This window comes from Megascapheus bottae, chromosome 24 (assembly GCF_031878675.1).
Source record: "Megascapheus bottae isolate mThoBot1 chromosome 24, mThoBot2.hap1, whole genome shotgun sequence".
NCBI lineage: Eukaryota > Metazoa > Chordata > Mammalia > Rodentia > Geomyidae > Megascapheus > Megascapheus bottae.
This window is the reverse complement of record NC_143532.1, coordinates 22,125,116-22,142,421: the sequence shown is the minus strand read 5'-3', so window position 1 is coordinate 22,142,421 and position 17,306 is coordinate 22,125,116. Positions and strand designations below refer to the sequence as shown.

The following is a 17,306-nucleotide window of genomic DNA, read 5'->3' as shown; positions in this document are numbered from 1 at the left end:
CTTCCCATGTTTTTCTCCCACTTTCCCTCTCTCCACATCCCCAAATCATCTTTTCCATTTCCTTACAAATGGGATCATGTCATTCTTTCTGATGGCTCCATCGAATCTGATTGTATATAAATACCATATCTTCTTGATCCATTCATCTCCTGAGGGATATTGGGATTGGTTTCATACCTTAGCTATGGTAAATAACGCTGCAATGAACATGGTTGTGCTATTAGCTTTAGAATGTCCTTGTTCATGGACATTTGGGTAGATGCCCACAAGTGGGATTACTGGGTCATAGGGGAGCTCTATGTTTAGTCTTTTGGGGAACCTCCATATTGACAGGTTGAACAAGGTTACACTCCCATGAACAGTGTATGTAGTAGCATTCCCTTCTGGCCATATCCCCAGCAGCATCTATTGTTAATTAGATTTCTTGATAATGGTCATTCTAACTGGCATGAGGTGGAATCTAAAGTTGTTTTGATTTGTATTTCTTTTAAGGCCAGAGATGTTGAGCACTTCTTTGCCCTTCCTTAATTTCACCTATATTGTATGAGGCAAATTCCTTGCCCTCTGGCATACTGTACTCCTTATGATTAGTGCTGCTATTGGTTCTGTACTTATATATTCACACCGAACATCCCTGGGAATCCAGGAATGGAGCAGATGGTGGCCTGTGTCTCGACTAGTATCCTGCCAGAAGATTCCCCCCTCCCCTTCACTGGCTATTAAATTCTGAAAATGTTCTCACTCATGGATGTCCCCATGTCTGGGAAAAATAAGGTCATAAATATTAAGATTGAGAGATGAGAATGGACAGGTGAGGAGGAATGAAAAGCTTCAGTGATTGCGTGAAGCGGGGAAGATTGGATTTCACTTTTGGACTTATTTACTTCAAGACTGCCTTCAGCAAAGATGCTGATGGTGATGTTCAGAAATTTGGGTGAAATCACACCAGTAACACATTGGACCACAGAACCAAGGAAGTTGGGGTGGGAGGCAGATTTAGGGTAGCCACTTGCCCTGTTTCTCTATGGGGAAGGGAGACTCAGGGTGTGGGACTTCTAGTGTTAAATCCAGAAAGTCTCAGGCATAAATTGGTTAGCCTTGTGTAAATTATGCTTCTGCATCTATGGTTTTTTTCCTCTATGAAATGAAATTTCATGCTACAATGAATGTTCAGAGCTTTTTTTTACTCATGGCCAGGGCAAGCCGGAGAGAATGAGAGCTTCTTTTTACTGATGTTTTGTTGAATAAACAGCAAAGACTGGCCCCAGTTGTAAACAGTCTATTTGTAATAATATTCTGAGATAGAAGATACATATTTTTGAAGACTTTCTGTCTAAAAATCGGTAGCAATCGTCCTTGAAAGTATATACAAAGGATATCCTTTGAGGTGTTTAGTCCTTGAAACCTGAGTCACTTTTACAAACCATTTTATATGAATTAGGAGGTCTTAAATGAAAATTACTAGACATTTTCTTGAAAAATCATTCAGGAATAGACAGTTGGAAATAATTTCAAAAGAGCTGTTTTATTAGAGTTGCCAAAGATTTCAATAAAGGTTCAAGTCCCAAATATTCCTGCTGCAACAATGTTTGCCAAGTAGCCTATGTCATGTTAATTGCCACTCACTGGGACAGAAGCACTCAGTGACTATGTCTATTAAGGTGACTTCCTCTTAATGATGTCTGCGACACTAATATTCATACATAGAAATAATAAAGCTTTTATTTGTGTTGATGAGACCCAGATTTGTGTATTTCCTAGAGATTGTTCCAACTCTTTTTGGGAATCTAGCCTAGGGAACTCTAACTCCTACTTGTTATCTTTAGGTTTTTATTTTTACTTGATTCTGAAAGCCCCTTAGGCAAAATAATCAGGATCAACCAGAAACATGCAGTAGTGTCTTTTCCCAGAGTCCTTAGAGAGGGAAAACTGAAGAAGCAATGTCTTAGCTTCTCTATCAGGCCTTAAAGCCAACTCCATGATTGGATCTCCTTTGATCTTCCGTATGGTGATATTTACATTGGCATTTAAGTCTCTAAAGGTATCACTGCTGTCTTATCCTTACCTCATATTGTATTTTGTGCTTTTGTTTATACAGTTTGGTCACTTACTCATCTTGAGTTGGATGCCTGTTTTTGCCAGTTCTTCTTGATTCTGTTCTTTCTCCTTTCTCATGTGTTCAGTTCATTAATAGTCAATTGTATTTTCCTAAAGCACCATGTGTCTGACCACTGCTCATCATTGCTTCTTGTCACTCAAGTCTCGGCTCAAGTCTCATCACTGTCATCACCCACATCAATAGCTTCCTGACTAGTCTTTTTGTGCCAACTTCTCTTGTTTGTCTTTAGTCTGTCCTTGTATTCGCCAGCTTTTTGTTGCTATAATGAAATAGCCAAGGCAGAATAACTTTATAAAGCAAACAGGTTTATATCTACTTGTTAGTTCTGAAGATGCCAGCTCAAAGGTTCACATTTTGTGATGATCTTCTTGTTGGTAGTAGTCCTGGGATGCTATTTTGTGTGTGTGTGTGTGTGTGTGTGTGTGTGTGTGTGGTCTCTCTTCTCTTAAAAAGCCACAAGGACTTGGTCATGGTGCTCCACCCTAATGACCTTATCTAATTCTAAGTACTTCCCTAAGGCCCTCTTCTAACTGCCCAAATGGGATTAAGTTGGAACCCTCTTACTACTTTACAAAGGGGATTAAATTTCAACACATGAAATCTTGGGAGGTCACTCAAACTGTATCCAAACCATATCATCTCTCCTATAAAACTTCCAGAGTGGTCTGTTCAACGTTACATTTTCCCATTGAAAATTCTCCACGATCTTCCCAGTACCTAGAGTAAAACTCCAAATCCATGACTAGCAGAGGCTCTCAGAATCTGTCTTGCTCTCTTGCCATTCCCCTGTGCTTGCTCCTTGGCCTGCAGTTACCTGGGCTTTATTCCCACTTCAGGACTGTGGCCTTTTGCTGTTTGCTCTGCCTCAAACATTTTCACTGCGATATTGGCATTGCTGGCTTCTCATCATTCAGATATCATTTGTCATGTTTCTCATGAATGACCCAGACAAAGTAGTACAGGTTTCCAAGTACCCATGCTAATTTTTAAGCCTGTTACATTACCCTGCTTTATTTTCATAGTATTTTACATCTGTGTTTATTTCTTATATATCTTCCTCATGAAAGTTGCTACTTTGCTACTTTTTTCACTGGACCTCAAATAGTGTGTGGTGTCTTACAGTTGTTCTCCCTATTTTTTTTTTTTTTTTTTTTGGCCAGTCCTGGGCTTGAGCTCAGGGCCTGAGCACTGTCCTTGGACTTTCTCAAGGGTAAAGCTCTCCCGCTTGAGTCTCAGCACCATTTTCAGCTTTTTTCTATGGTATGTAGTACCGAGGAATCGAACCTGGGTCTTTGTGCATGCTGGGCAAGCACTCTACCACTAGGCCAAACTCCCCACCCCTCTCCCTAATTTTTTAAAAAACTAATTTGTACTCACAAAGGTTCTTTGTGCCTTAACATCACAGGAGACAGTAACTTTCAAGATATAAGTGAGATAATCTTAAAAGACTTTCCAAATACTTTTTAATCAATGTAAATAAATAAGTGTATATGCATGTTTATATTGGTACATCTATTGTAACTGATTGAATTATAACTTATTATGATTAACAAGCTAAGCCATGCCATTATCAAACGAAGTTAATCTTGAGTTCACTTTTGCTATTGCCAATTTTATAGGTTTTGCACAATGTGCAGTGACTTGTATTTACCACTGTGATCTTATGCAGAATAGTTTGATTGTCCTCATAACACCTTGTTCTCTTTCTAGTCATCCCTCTCCTTTGTCTCTCTGTGTGTTTATTTATGTGTAGTTTTTCTAGCAACATTAATTGAAGAGAGTATCTTTGTTCGTTGTATTTTCTTTGCTTTTTTTTTTTTTTTTGTTAGTCCTGGGGCTTGAACTCAGGGCCTGGACACTGTCCTGAGCTTTCTCAAGGCTAGCACTTGAACCACAGCACCTCTTCTGGCTTTTCCTGTATATGTTATACCCAGAAAATCGAACCCAGGGCTTCATGCATGCTAGGCAAGCACTCTACCACTCCTGAACCATTCTTTGTAAAATATCAGTTTATTATATTTATGTTGGTTGAGTCTGTTTTGGTTTTGTTTTATTGGCTTGTCTATTCTTTTACTTAATACTATACCTTTATACTAATTCTAATACCTTCATAATACTAATACTAGTTTTTTTTATTGTTGTTGTCTTTCTTTACCAGGGTTTTGAACTCAGGGATTGCTAGTCAACTTCTCTATCATCTTTTTTTTTTTTTTCTTTTTGGTGGGTTGAGGGGCTTGAACTGTGGGCTGGGTGTCTTTCATCCTAAGCCACATCCCTAGACCTTTTTGTTGGAGATATTTCTCTGTCAGTGATCCTCCTAATTCCACCTCCTGTGTACATGGGATTATAGGTTATCCCTAGACTGTTCTTTGAGATATAGTTTCATGGACATTTTATGTATGCTGGCTTTGAATCATGATCGTTTTGTCTCCTGCTCCTAAGTAGCTGGGATTTTAGGCCTGACATAGTGCATGGCTTTTGCTAGTTTTAAAACTTCTTCTTTTTTTTTTTTTTTTTTTTTTTTTTGGTGGGTTATGGGGCTTGACCTTGGCCTGGGTGGTGTCCCCGAACTCTTCAGCTCAAGGCTACCGCTCTACCCCTGGGCTTGGGCACTGTGCCTGAGCTCTTCAGCTCAAGGCTACCGCCCTACCACTTGACCCAAGCCCCACTTCTCATTTTCTAGAGGTTAATTGGCCATAAGAGTCCCAGGTCCTTTTGTGCCCTGGCTGGCTTTGAACCTTGATCCTCAGATCTCGGCCTCCTGAGAAGCTAGGATTACAGGCGTGAGCCAATGGTTCTCGGCCAAACTTTTTTTCCTTTCATCATTTGTGTTTGCTTGAACTCAGGGCCTACGCACTGTTCTTGAGCTTTCTCAAGGTTAGTGCTCTATCACTTGAGCCATAGCATCATTTCCAGCTTTTTCAGTATATGTAGTACAGAGGAATTGAACCCAGGGCTTTGTGAATACTAAGCAAGTACTATACCCATTAGGCAATTTTCTGGGCCCCTGCCATATAAACCTTAGAATCAGTTTATCAAATTATCTTGTTTGGAATTTGATCAAGGCTGTGTTTAATTTACCTAAAAATTTGTGAAGAACTGATAATCTTGACAATATTGAATCTTTATAACCACTGACATATCTCTCCACATATTTAGTTTTCTATAATTTCTTTATTATAGATTTCCTCATATTGATATTCTATATGTTTATTTTGCAGTGGTGAGGATCAACTCAGGGTTTCATGCATGGTAGTGAGTTGGTTTGCTACTTTTGTTTTTGTTGGTTTTGTCTTGAACTCTGTGCCTGGGTACTGTCCCTAAGCTCTTTAGCTCAAGACTAGCATTCTACCACTTGGAGCCACAGGTGTAACTTCCAGTTGCTCTGCTACTAAGAACTGAGATAAACCTCTAGGCCCCAATATCACATATTTTAGACTTATACCTAAGTATTTATACCTAAATGTTTATACCTAAATATATGTAAATACACCTATTATAATTTTTTTAACTAATGAAGTAGTTTATTGGCATTTACTTGTCATTCATATGAATTTGTAATGGTTATTATGCTTTCAGTTTCACATTTCCTTCATTCTTTATTAGAAAGTAAGAAACTGGCTTTTAACATTAATCTTGTATTTATGATATTACCATAATTGTTTTAGTTGGAGCTGATTTTTTTCTTCTCTTTTGATTCTTTCATATTTTCTACATAGACAGTCCATCTACACACAAAGACAGTTTTATTCCTTTCTTTCCAAATTGTACACCTTTTATTTCCTTTTCTTATTCATTGCTAGGGCTTCTTCTAGTTGATGTTGAAAGGAAATGTTGAGAGGAGAGACATGTTTGCTCTGTTCTTAACTCATACATTTTTCATACTTAAGTATGATTAGTTATAGGTTTGTTTTTTGAAGGAAGAATTTTGTTAAGGAAATTACTTTCTGTTTGTGGTTTGCTGAGAGATTTTGGTAAAATCACGAAAGACTTGCATTTTCTCAGATGGTTTGCTCCATCTATTGGCATGACAATGAGGTTTTTCTTCTTTATCTTGTTGATTTGATGAATTACATTAATTAATTTTCCAATGCTGAATGCATCTTTCATCCTTTAAAATCTCACCTGGTCATAGAGAATAATTTGTTTTATATGTTGTTGAATTCAGCTTGCTAATGTTTTGTTGAAGATTTTTGTATTTGTTTCCATAAGAGATTTTGAGCTTTAGTTTTCATATATATCCTGTCTGGATTGGCTTTGAACTGCGATCCTCAGATCTCAGTTTCCCGAGTAGCTAGGATTGTAGGCATAAACCACCAGTTCCTGGTACTAATTTGTATCTAATTAGCCTGACTAGAGATTTATTGCTTTTATTGATCTTTTGATTGAACTAGCTTTTGGATTGTTTTCTGTTTCTTATTTCATTGATCTATTCTAATTTTTGTTTCTTTTTAAATATTTTGCATATAGGTTAGATTAATTTGCTCTTATATTTTAGTTTCCTAAAGTTGGAACTCAGGTTACAGTAAGCAATTGGTATGTACAGGTAAATAGTTCCAAGGAGACTGTTGTTAGAAAACCCATAAATATTTAGGATGTATAGAATTCATTACTGTACTGTGAATTCATAATTCATATTTCCCAAAGTGTTACACAACTTCTGACATACTATCTTTCAATCTTTCAGATTTTTCATATTGTCACTTAAATTAAGCACATTAGCTTTACTTTGATTCTGGGTACATTTGTTTTGGAGAGATGTATTTAAAGAAAATGGCTGTGAAACACTGAACATATCATAATGATTTAAACACAATTGGTGATAACTTCACACTGAATGCTTCTCCTTATCATGCTGTGTGATGCTTGAAACAGAGAAATTAAAAATATGTATGTTTGTATGTATGTATGTATTTATTTCTCTCCTTGTTCAAACCTGACTATCAGAAATCTATGAATAGTGTGGATTCATGCATTGGCATATATTTTTTAATGTACACACTTGATGTTTTTCTCCAAGAAATGTTTACATTTACTTAATTTTGATAAGTGGCTGTTATTTGGATATAAAATACACCCTAAGATATCTCAAGTGTTGAGAGTTTGATCATCTCCTGGTTGCACTATTGAGAAATGAATGGATCATAGATATATAACCTCATGAATGGAGTTAATCCACTGGTCAATTCATCACTGAATGGACTATTAGGTGGGGGTGTTTATTTGGAGAAGATGGGTCATTGGAGTGCCTTCCTGTCTCTCTCTGTTATCTGGTTATCATGAAGCAAATTATTTTCCTTCATGATACCTATCTGCTTTGATATTTCTTGTCACAATCCTAAAGCAATGGAGCCAGCTGAGCATGTACTGAAACTTTGGAAAGCATAAACCAAAATAAATCTTTACTCCCTTAGTTCATAGAAGTTCTGTAGTTTTTCTTGAGATTTCTTCTTTGGCCTATTTAGTAAAGTTATTATTCTGTCTTCAACTGCTTTTTTTGTTTTGTTTTGCAACCTATCTTTCTGCTTTTTTTCATATATTTTTTATTGTAATTAATAGAAAGGTTACATTATAGTCATCAGATAGAAGATGCATTACTTCGCAAACATTGATACCCTTCCTCATGTCTTGGTCCCCATTTCCCTTCCCCCATCCCCATCCCTCATCTTGTTTTCCCCCCTTCCCAATCCTATTTCAAATAACCAAATAAACATGGATAGAATATATTGGATAACAAGGTAAAATACTGTAACCATATGAGATAACCAACGGACAGCAAAAGAAATGAGAGATAACATAGTACATTAAGGACAACAATCACTCATTATATGGCTTTTGTTTCTATATATTTCTGCTTTTTATTTTCATTTGTTTAATTCCATTGGGATTTGAGAGTAGATATTGTATGAGGTTTTTTTTTTTTTTTTTTTTGCCAGTCCTGAGACTGAGCTTGAGCTCAGGACCTGAGCACTGTCCTTGAACTTGGACTGTCTCAAGGCTAGAGCCTTACCACTTGAGCCACATCACCACTTCTGGCTTTTTCCATGTATGTGGTATCTAGGAATCAAACCCCGGTTTTCGTGCATGCTAGGCAAGCACTCTACCACTAGTCCAAACTCCCAGCCCTCCATGATCCACTTTTTTAAAATTATTTTTTATTTAGTTGTATAAAGGGGTTTTAATTCCAAAAAAATCAGGTTTTGAATAAAATGCACCTTTTTTTTCCCCCCAGTCTTGAAGCTTGAACTGGGAGCTGTCTTTGGGCTTTCTCAAGTCTAGCACTCTACCACTTGAGTCACTGCACCACTTCTTGCTTTTTCTGTGTATGTGGTACCGAAGAATCCACCGCAGGGCTTTGTGCATGCCAGGCGATCACTCGACCACTAGGCCATGCTTCTGGCCCACATTGCAACTTGATCAATGTCACCTCTTCCATCTTTTTCTTCCTCATTCCTATGATCTTGATTGACGTATTTATTTTCTCCTATTGTTGGATGAAGTAGTCTATGGATATCAATTATATTCACTTTATTGATAGAATTGTTGAGTTCAATGCTATCATTGATTTTCTGTCTGCTCTTTTCATCCTTTTTTGATTGAAGAAGTTTAAATCTCCAACTATAATCATCAGATTTATCAGATTTTGCCTTACATATTTTAGTGCTGTGTTTTTAGGTACACATTAGGAATTGCATTTTCAGCCTGGTGTTGGTGACTCACGCCTGTAATCTTAGCTACTTAATAGGCTGAGATCTGAGCATCCCAGTTTAAGGCCAGCTTTGGAAAGAAAGTCCATAAGATTTTTATCTCCAATGTGGCTCATATGGTAGAGTGCTAGCCTTGATCTGCAGAGCTCAGGGACAGAACCCAGGCTGAGAGTTCAAGCCCCATGACTGACCAAAAAAAAAAAAAAGAGAGAGAGAATTGTATTTTCATGGAAAAGTTGATACCTTATTATCAGATAATTATTTTTTATTCATGGCATTTTTGCTCTGATTTTAGTCTTTATGTTTTTATAAAGATTTATATTTCAGTTTATATTTAAACTTATTTTTATATTTAAGTTTATGTTTGCATACAACATAAAAGTGGGTATTAATGTTTGATATGCTTTGATGTTTTTAGTTTTTATTAATTAAAATATTATTAAAGTACTGTAATATTCCAGAGGCAAAGTTATATACCTGTAAAATGAAAGTATATATAGGGGTAACACCTATTTTGTATTCTGTATATAACAGAAAATGCATAATGTGTAAAGAACTACAATCTCTTTGTTCTTTATGCAGCTCAGGAATTTGTTCACTGTAGATTAGGAACTCTTGAGTTTGCAGTTTCACTTATTTTAAATTTTGAAGTGACAGAAGAGCCTATGAGTTTAGACTCATAAAAGAGCTAGCTCTGGAACTGGAATATCAGAGTTTTTCCCTCTAAAAGCTTTATTTGTAGGACTAGTGCTTAAGTAATTTATTACCAGTGTGGTCTGATAATACACAGCTTCACAGATTGGGCAGATATATTAAAATAACAAAGCATATCTAATTCCTCTCTTTCCTCACTCTCAATGTTGCTATCCTTTCATGCTTACTCTAATATATATGCATATATAATATACACATATATGAATATATTGTTTCTATTATTTTGAGCAAATTGTTATGTTAGATCAGTAAAATAATACTTTTAATTTTTAGGTTCATATTTTCATTTTTGGTTCTCTAAGGTTTTCTTTTTAAAAATTTGCTTATTTTTGTAAAAGTAATATACACAAGGGCTACAGTCAGATTAAGTCAGATAAAGAATACATTTCTTTTTGCACAGTATCACTTCTTCCCTTGCTCTCTCCCAGTTTTTTCCTCCTGTCCTCATGTATAGTTGTATAGTTCATTTCCAACATAGTGTCTAGTGAGTATCACTGCTACATTTGCTCACCCTTTGTCTCACCACTTGTACCTGGCTGATGATGATGGTTTTACTAAAGATTTCCTAATAACTTGTAGTAATAACAACTTGGATATTAGAACACAGTATTCCTGATCATCTGAGAGGTCTAGTTTGCTGAGTCTACTGCTTTCTGATCCTTCCTTTTTAGAACCTGGGAATTTTCACTCATATTCACAGTTATTAGCAACAGACTTGAAACCATCCTGTAGATCTTGCCCCCTCTTATGCATACTCTTTTATTCCAGTGTATTGACTTATAAGTCTTGCTGCCTTGACATTTATAAACTCTAATCTCTGGCTTTTTAGCTGACTTCCCCTTCTTTACTCTGGCTTTAAAACTATTTCTAAGTTAGGGAATCTGTAAGCATTATTTATGTTGTTTCTGTTTTCAGAAACCTTTGATTCAAATTTTTGCTTTGTGTTGAAATTACTTAAGGAAAAGGGTAAACTTTGACACTGTTATTCCATAATAACTGACAGTTGAAGTCCATTAGTTGTCAGTTTGCATTTTCTTCCTATGTTTTCATCTTTTAAGTTGTTTTTTGCTAGCATACTGTTGTAGCCTTTGCCTCTCTCTTTTTTTTTTTTTTTGCCAGTCCTGGGTTTGGGCTCAGGGCCTGAGCACTGTCACTGGATTTTCTCAAGGCTAGGGCTCTACCACTTGAGCCACAGTACCACTTCTGGCTTTTTGCTACGTATGTGGTACTGAGGAATCGAACCCGGGTCTTCGTGCCTGCTAGGCAAGCACTGTACCACTAGGCCAAACCCCCGGCCCAGTCTTTGCCTCTTATGTAATTATCTTACTTGGTATCATGGCAAGAGGCCCTTGTTAGCTATATAGGAAAGCATGTGCTCCACTTTTTTTTTTTAGAACTATAGAACTGATACAGAATTTACCTGCTGAACAATGTTATTTTTTAGAATATGCAAAATGTCTGTTGCTCTTTCTCTTAACTCTTATGGTCTTAGTGGAGTATTCTTCAATTGATGAATTTATCAGCTACTTAATTCTTTTTTTTTTTTTTTTTTTTTTTTGCCAGTCCTGGGCTTGAGCTCAGGGCCTGAGCACTGTCCTTGGACTTTCTCAAGGCTAGAGCTCTACCACTTGAGCCTCAGCACCACTTCTGGCTTTTTTCTATGTATGTGGTACTGAGGAATCGAACCCGGGTCTTCATGCATGCTAGACAAGCACTTTAACCACTGGGCCAAACTCCCGGCCCCAAGCAGCTACTTAATTCTTGTGTGACGAATCTATAAGCTTGAATTCTTTTCTGGGAGCTAAACACATTTGGCTAAAGTGATTGGTTTGTCACCTAAAATATTGTTAGAGCAACATTGATATCTCAGTTATGGAAAGGAAAAGGCAGATTTTAGATGGAGATGTTCATCACTAGATAATATACAGGAATTCTGTCTCAATTTATAGATATGACTAGAAATAGAACTGTTATATAGAGGAGAAAGAAATTCAGTCTATAAGTGGTTAACATTTTAGTGGGTAGGGGTCAGAAGAGTGGGACCACCTCATATTTGCTCAGCTTGTTCTTGGTTCACTCTTGTCTTAGAATAATCATTGAATTACTAATAGCATCCCCTTTTACTTTGTAAAGTGTCCTGGTTTATATCATTTTTGTACTTACACATATAATAAAAGATAATATTATAAATGTAAGCAACTATGAAACTTGTTATAAATGTATAAGTACCTATGTGTAAATATTTATGTGTACACACATATACACATTATATGTCATCCCTACAAGCATATGAGGCATTAATATAAGTTGTTAATTTCTGGGACGGGAGTTTGGCCTAGTGGTAAGAGTGCTTGCCAAGCATGCATGAAGACCTGGGTTTGATTCCTCGGTATCACATGTATAGAAAAAAGCCAGAAATGGTGCTGTGGCTCCCGTGGAAGAGCTCTAGCCTTGAGAAAGCCCATGGGCAGTGCTGAGGTACCAAGCTCAAGGCCCAGGACTGGCAAAAACCAAAAATATATAAGTTGTTAATTTCTTGTTTGTTATTTTTTTTCTTTTTAAATTTTGTTTTATTTTTTAGTGCTAGCTCTGGGACTTGATCGCAGGGCCTACGTGCTGTTCCAGAACTCTTTTTGCTCAAGGCTAGCTCTCTACCATCTGAGCCACAGATTCTCTTTCTGCTTTTTGGTGCTTAACTGGAGATGAGTCTCACAGACTTTCCTACCCAGGCTGGCTTGGAACCACAGTCTTCAGATCTCAGCTTGCTGAGTAGTTAGTATTACAGGTGTGAACCACTGGTGCCTGGCTCATGATTGTTTTTTGAATGAGTTTGAAGTTTACCTTGTAGTTTGGTTAAATGTTGGCTAGTATATATTTCCTAATAAACATATTTTAGAAAATTTTTAATTGTTTTCTTTTTAATTTTCTTGCAGATGATCTCAATGCCACCCACCAACACTGTGTTTTGGCTGGTTCCCAACCTCGGTTTAGTTCCACCCATCGAGTGGCAGAGGTAAGTGTAAATAAAACTGTGATTCACACTTAACTCAATGTGACAGAAGTGGTTGAGCAAGCAATTTATCATGGAGCTTTAGATGAATCCTTGATAGGAAAATTGCTTCCATCTAACTTGAATTTAGTCTCTATTTATGTGCTTTCTTAAAAGCTTTTGGTTGTGTTGGATGCAGTTTTAAAGTTTATTCACAGCATGGAACAAGTGTGTTTTGTTTCTTGGGATTATATTTTTCAGAGAATGTAAATGCCATTGGTAGCCTGTGCTAGTGTCAGATTTTCATAGGTGGTTGTAATTGACAAGTTCAAGGGCAGGATATAGCCAGGAAAATGAGGTGAATTTGCATGCTTTATGTATGTGTTCATTGTGGCTTGGTTCAAATATCTGAGAATTAACATTTTTCTTCATTTTTGGTTAGACTAAGTTGAGGGACAAGCCTATAAAGGTGTTAAAGTGTGTTTAAGCTTCCTAATTGTGTTTGTAGCCCAGACATTTCTTGCTAAAGTCTGCTATCATCATTCCTTGACAAGGGATACTAGTCAGCTGATCAGACAGACTAGTTCAGGATGGAAAGTATCGAGATGAGGAAAACTCAGAAGTGTCACTGTCAAGATCCAGAGAACAAGGAGCAAACCATGAGAAGGATTACAACTTGGTGTACAAGGGTATTGGCTGAGCTTTGCCAGGTTGGCCTTTTAGGAAGCTACAGAGATAAGTGCTGGAACACTGGACAGAAGGGTTAATGCCATGTGGTAAACAGGCATAACAGAAGGCCTTTCTGGTACTGATTCTCTGTAATTTGATAATGACATAGCATAGCCCCGTCTTTTGATAATTACATAGCATAACTATAGATTGGCCATGTTGCTATGTGGCAGAAAAGGTATGAATGACTGTTTCTAAAGCAAGTCATCAAGCATTCCTGTCTCTCTTATCAGCCTTTTCTTCTAATTTTTATTCATTTATTATTTTAAATCTTTCAGTGTCTGTCATGTGTTTGGGAGAAAGAGCTGTCAGCATGACTGTTCAGTCTACTACCTTTGTTGAACTTACATTTTATTTGGGGAGACAAATGTTAAACAAATCAACACAGAAATAATTGTCTGGGATCATTTGAGTTGTGCTTTTTGGTAAAGGTAAATGCCATTGACAGATGTTGCTCAAGTTCTGCTAGGAAGACAAGAAGCAGGAAGGGAGGAGAGCAGTTAAAGTGAAGGTGTCCTTCTTATAACTTTCCTAGTCTTACTGAGGAGAGGAGACAAGCTCATTAGCTCTGTTCAAATGATTCTTCAATGATGAATAAAAGCTTGGGAAATTTTATATCTAATTCATATGGTTCTTGTGAGGATTAAATGAGTTAATGCATGTAAGTTGTTTTATAGTGACTATATATGGGCAATGATGTTAGCCACTCATACTGTTTTAGAACTACTACTACTATCTTTTCATTTTATCATGATGAAAAGGTAATAGGACATAGAGACAACTGAACTCTTTGTGTGGACAGTTATTCTGTTTCTATTTGTGTACTGGTATAGAAAAAGAGACATAAAATCACCAATGGGTCTTGATAGTAAGAATTGCTATTCATTGAAAGCTGCTATTCAGGAGGAGAGAGTTCAGTTCATTCATCCATTCCACAAACTTTTGTTGAACTAACTCTCTGTGTGTAAGATATTCATTTCTTTTTTACTTGTACTGAGGTTTGAACTTGAGACCTAGACAGGTACTCAACTGCTGAGCTATGGCTTCAGCTCTTTTTGTTTTTTTTGTGCTAGTTTTCCCAGGCCTGCATACCATGCCTAGACTATTTATCTTCCTATTTTAGGCTTCCAGTCAAAACTGATATAATAGATGCGCACTACCATGCCCAACTTCTTCCACTGACACAGGATCTTGCAGAGCTAATCGCTCCTGGTTGGTCTGAAACCTGTTTCAGCACGTAATGAATATAGAGCTATAATGATACTGAGCCAGATTTAGGTTGAGAAGGAAAGTTGTGACTCTTTTCTCCAGGCTGATTTTGATCTATGATCTTTCTCTTCTCAACCAACCAGGTGGCAAGGATTATAAGTATGAGCCACTGGAGCCTGTTCAAGGTATTCTTTTTTGATCTCTGGACCTTGCAGCTGCTTGCTTGGCTGGTGCTTTGTCATTTAAGCCACACCTCCAGCTCAGCTCTTTGCCAGTTATTTTTGGAGTTGGAGTAACACAGGATTTTCTGTCAGGCTGGCCTGGAGCTGCAGTATACTAGATCGTAGCCTCTGAACAGCTAGATGACAGTTATGAAACATTGGGTCCCATCTGTCATTGTATTCCTTTAGGTACTTGCTAGGAGGAATGGCTAATTCAGTTTGGATCTTCAAGAATCTTACCAGTTGAGAATGATGTTACACATCTGTAATCCCAGTACAAGGCCAATCTAGGCTACATATTAAAGTCTTATCTCACAAAAACTAAAACCAAACCACAATGGATAGTTGCGGACTACTGGATAAGTTTACTGTAGAATACAAGGTAGCAAGGAATGTAAAGTATTCTGGGTAAAGTGAAGTTTATAGTAAGCAATAGGATGGATAAAGTATAAACACTAAATATGTACAGGATTAGGTGGCTTTAGGACATTTTAAGACAGCTCCTGGGATGAGCCAGCATCAAATTAGGAATCTTGTGATTGTGATGGGACAGTTATATGATACTTAGTGATATTGACTGGATCTCAGGGTAACATAGGGTATGTGTCAGGATCAACTATGGTATTAGAGGAAGGAAGAAATTCCTATGAATGATATAGATGATATAGTGTGAGACTTGGCATAAAAGGAGAAAGGAACGTAAAAATGAATGAATGAATTTTATTGGATGTTTTCCATGTGGCAGATATTGAGATGACTCTGAGTTTCAAGTCTGGGTATTTGGGGAATTATATAACTATTTTCTGTATTCATATCACAGCCATACCATGAATCAGACATTAGATTAGGGGGAGACAGTAGCTTAGTCTTGAGCAGAATAAGTTAGAGCTACCACATGGAATGGTCCAGCAGGCAAATGAAAAGATGGGATTGGAAATTAGGAGAGAGCAAGTAACTTTCCACTCCTCACTTCCTCTAATGAATATATACAGCAGAGTTTCTGCAAGGAGCCCCTTTGGTATAGAATTTGCAAAGTGCCCCCTGCCTTGATTGCTTTTTGATAAGGAACCAGTTCCATACTGTTAGTTACTTCCAAAATAACCCACAGCTTAGCTTCCTCAGATTAATTGTAGTTGTGTTTGCTTCCTAATTGTAGGCCATAATTTAAGTATTAATTAGCTTTAAATATAGAAAGGAAATATATATAGTGATTCTCTTGGGAGAAAAACATCCCAAATCCAGTTTTCATATTCTTCCTGCTTTTAGTTAAAGCTATGTATTTTACTAATTAGACAAATACAATGAAATTATGTAAGTATCCTGCTTTTTTGTATTATATTTCAACAGTCAGAAAATTATAGCCTATGGGGAAATTGGCTGTTCCCACAAATAAAAGCTTTTTTATTTTGTTTTTTGTTATACTGGCGTTTGAACCTAGGGGTTTTGAGCTTGCTAGATAAGCTGTATGACTGAGCTTCATTCCCAGTCCTTCTTTGCTTTAGCTAATTTTTGAATAGTATCTTGTGCTTTATGCACAGGTGGGCCTTGGTCTGTGGTCCTGTTATCTAGGCTCCTAAGTAACTGAGCTGACAAATACATGAAACCATCCCTGGCTTGTTTTGAGGAGGTTGAAGCTTGGTAACATTTCACCTACCTGATCTTGATCTTTCCAGTTTCTACCTCCTGAGCAGCTTGGATCACAGTGATGCCCCCACCATACCTGGCTTGTACATTAAAGGGGTTTTTTTTTTTTTTTAATACAGTCACACAGTTTTGTTTGTGTATTGTTTCTGGCTAATTTGGGGCTACAACACAGCATACAATGTCTAGTCTTACAGGAATAACAGTGTTATCCTCTGTTATAAGTCTTGTGCAAACAGGTGTTAAAAATTTCTCTTCATATTAAATCTAATTTTTTAAAAAATAAATATTTCAGGTAACTATATTCCTATGAAAATACATCTAATGAAAGAAAAACAGTAGTAATATTCAGTGCAGTTAAAGTTACTGTGAAACTCATATTCTCTCTATGTCTCTGTCTCTTTCTCCTCTCTCTGTCTGACTCTGTCTCTCTCTCACTATCTTTGTCTCTGTCTCTGTCTCTGTCTCTCTGTCTCTCTCTGTCACACACACACACACACACACACACACACACACACACACACACACACACTGGTGTTAGGGCTTGAACTCAGGGCTTTAGTACTGTCCCTGAGCTTTTGTGCTCAAGACTTGTGTTCTTCCTCTTACACCACAGCTCCACTTCTGCCTTTTTGGTGGTTTATTAGGGATAAGAAGCTCCTGGACTTCTCTGCCTGAAATGATTTGGAACCTCCACCCTCAGATCTTAGTCTCCTAACGTAGCTGGTATTACAGGCAGGAGACACTGATGCCTGGCTTGTTCATATTCTTTTAGTAGTATTTCTAATTGGATATAATTTTGAAACTTATTAGGTTTTGAAAAAAGCACCATGCAATTTTCCTAACTTTGATCTTGACACTATTTTTAGAAATAAAATGAAAATAATTTAACAGAATGATATTGAAAAAGAGATATTTTTCCAGTATAGTCAATAGTAGTGAAAAGTTGAGTAGATTCTTAATGCCTTTATGGTATA

General features: G+C 37.0%; 1 protein-coding gene across 1 annotated transcript in view; it reads left to right on the top strand.

Annotated features, from left to right (window-relative positions):
* Fto (FTO alpha-ketoglutarate dependent dioxygenase) overlaps positions 1 to 17,306 on the top strand; it is a 370,741-nt gene that overhangs the window by 135,379 nt on the left and 218,056 nt on the right. The window contains exon 5 of the mRNA XM_090357633.1: positions 12,474 to 12,553. Within this exon, the coding sequence (XP_090213759.1) occupies positions 12,474 to 12,553 (80 nt within the window). The remainder of the gene's footprint in view (positions 1 to 12,473; positions 12,554 to 17,306) is intronic.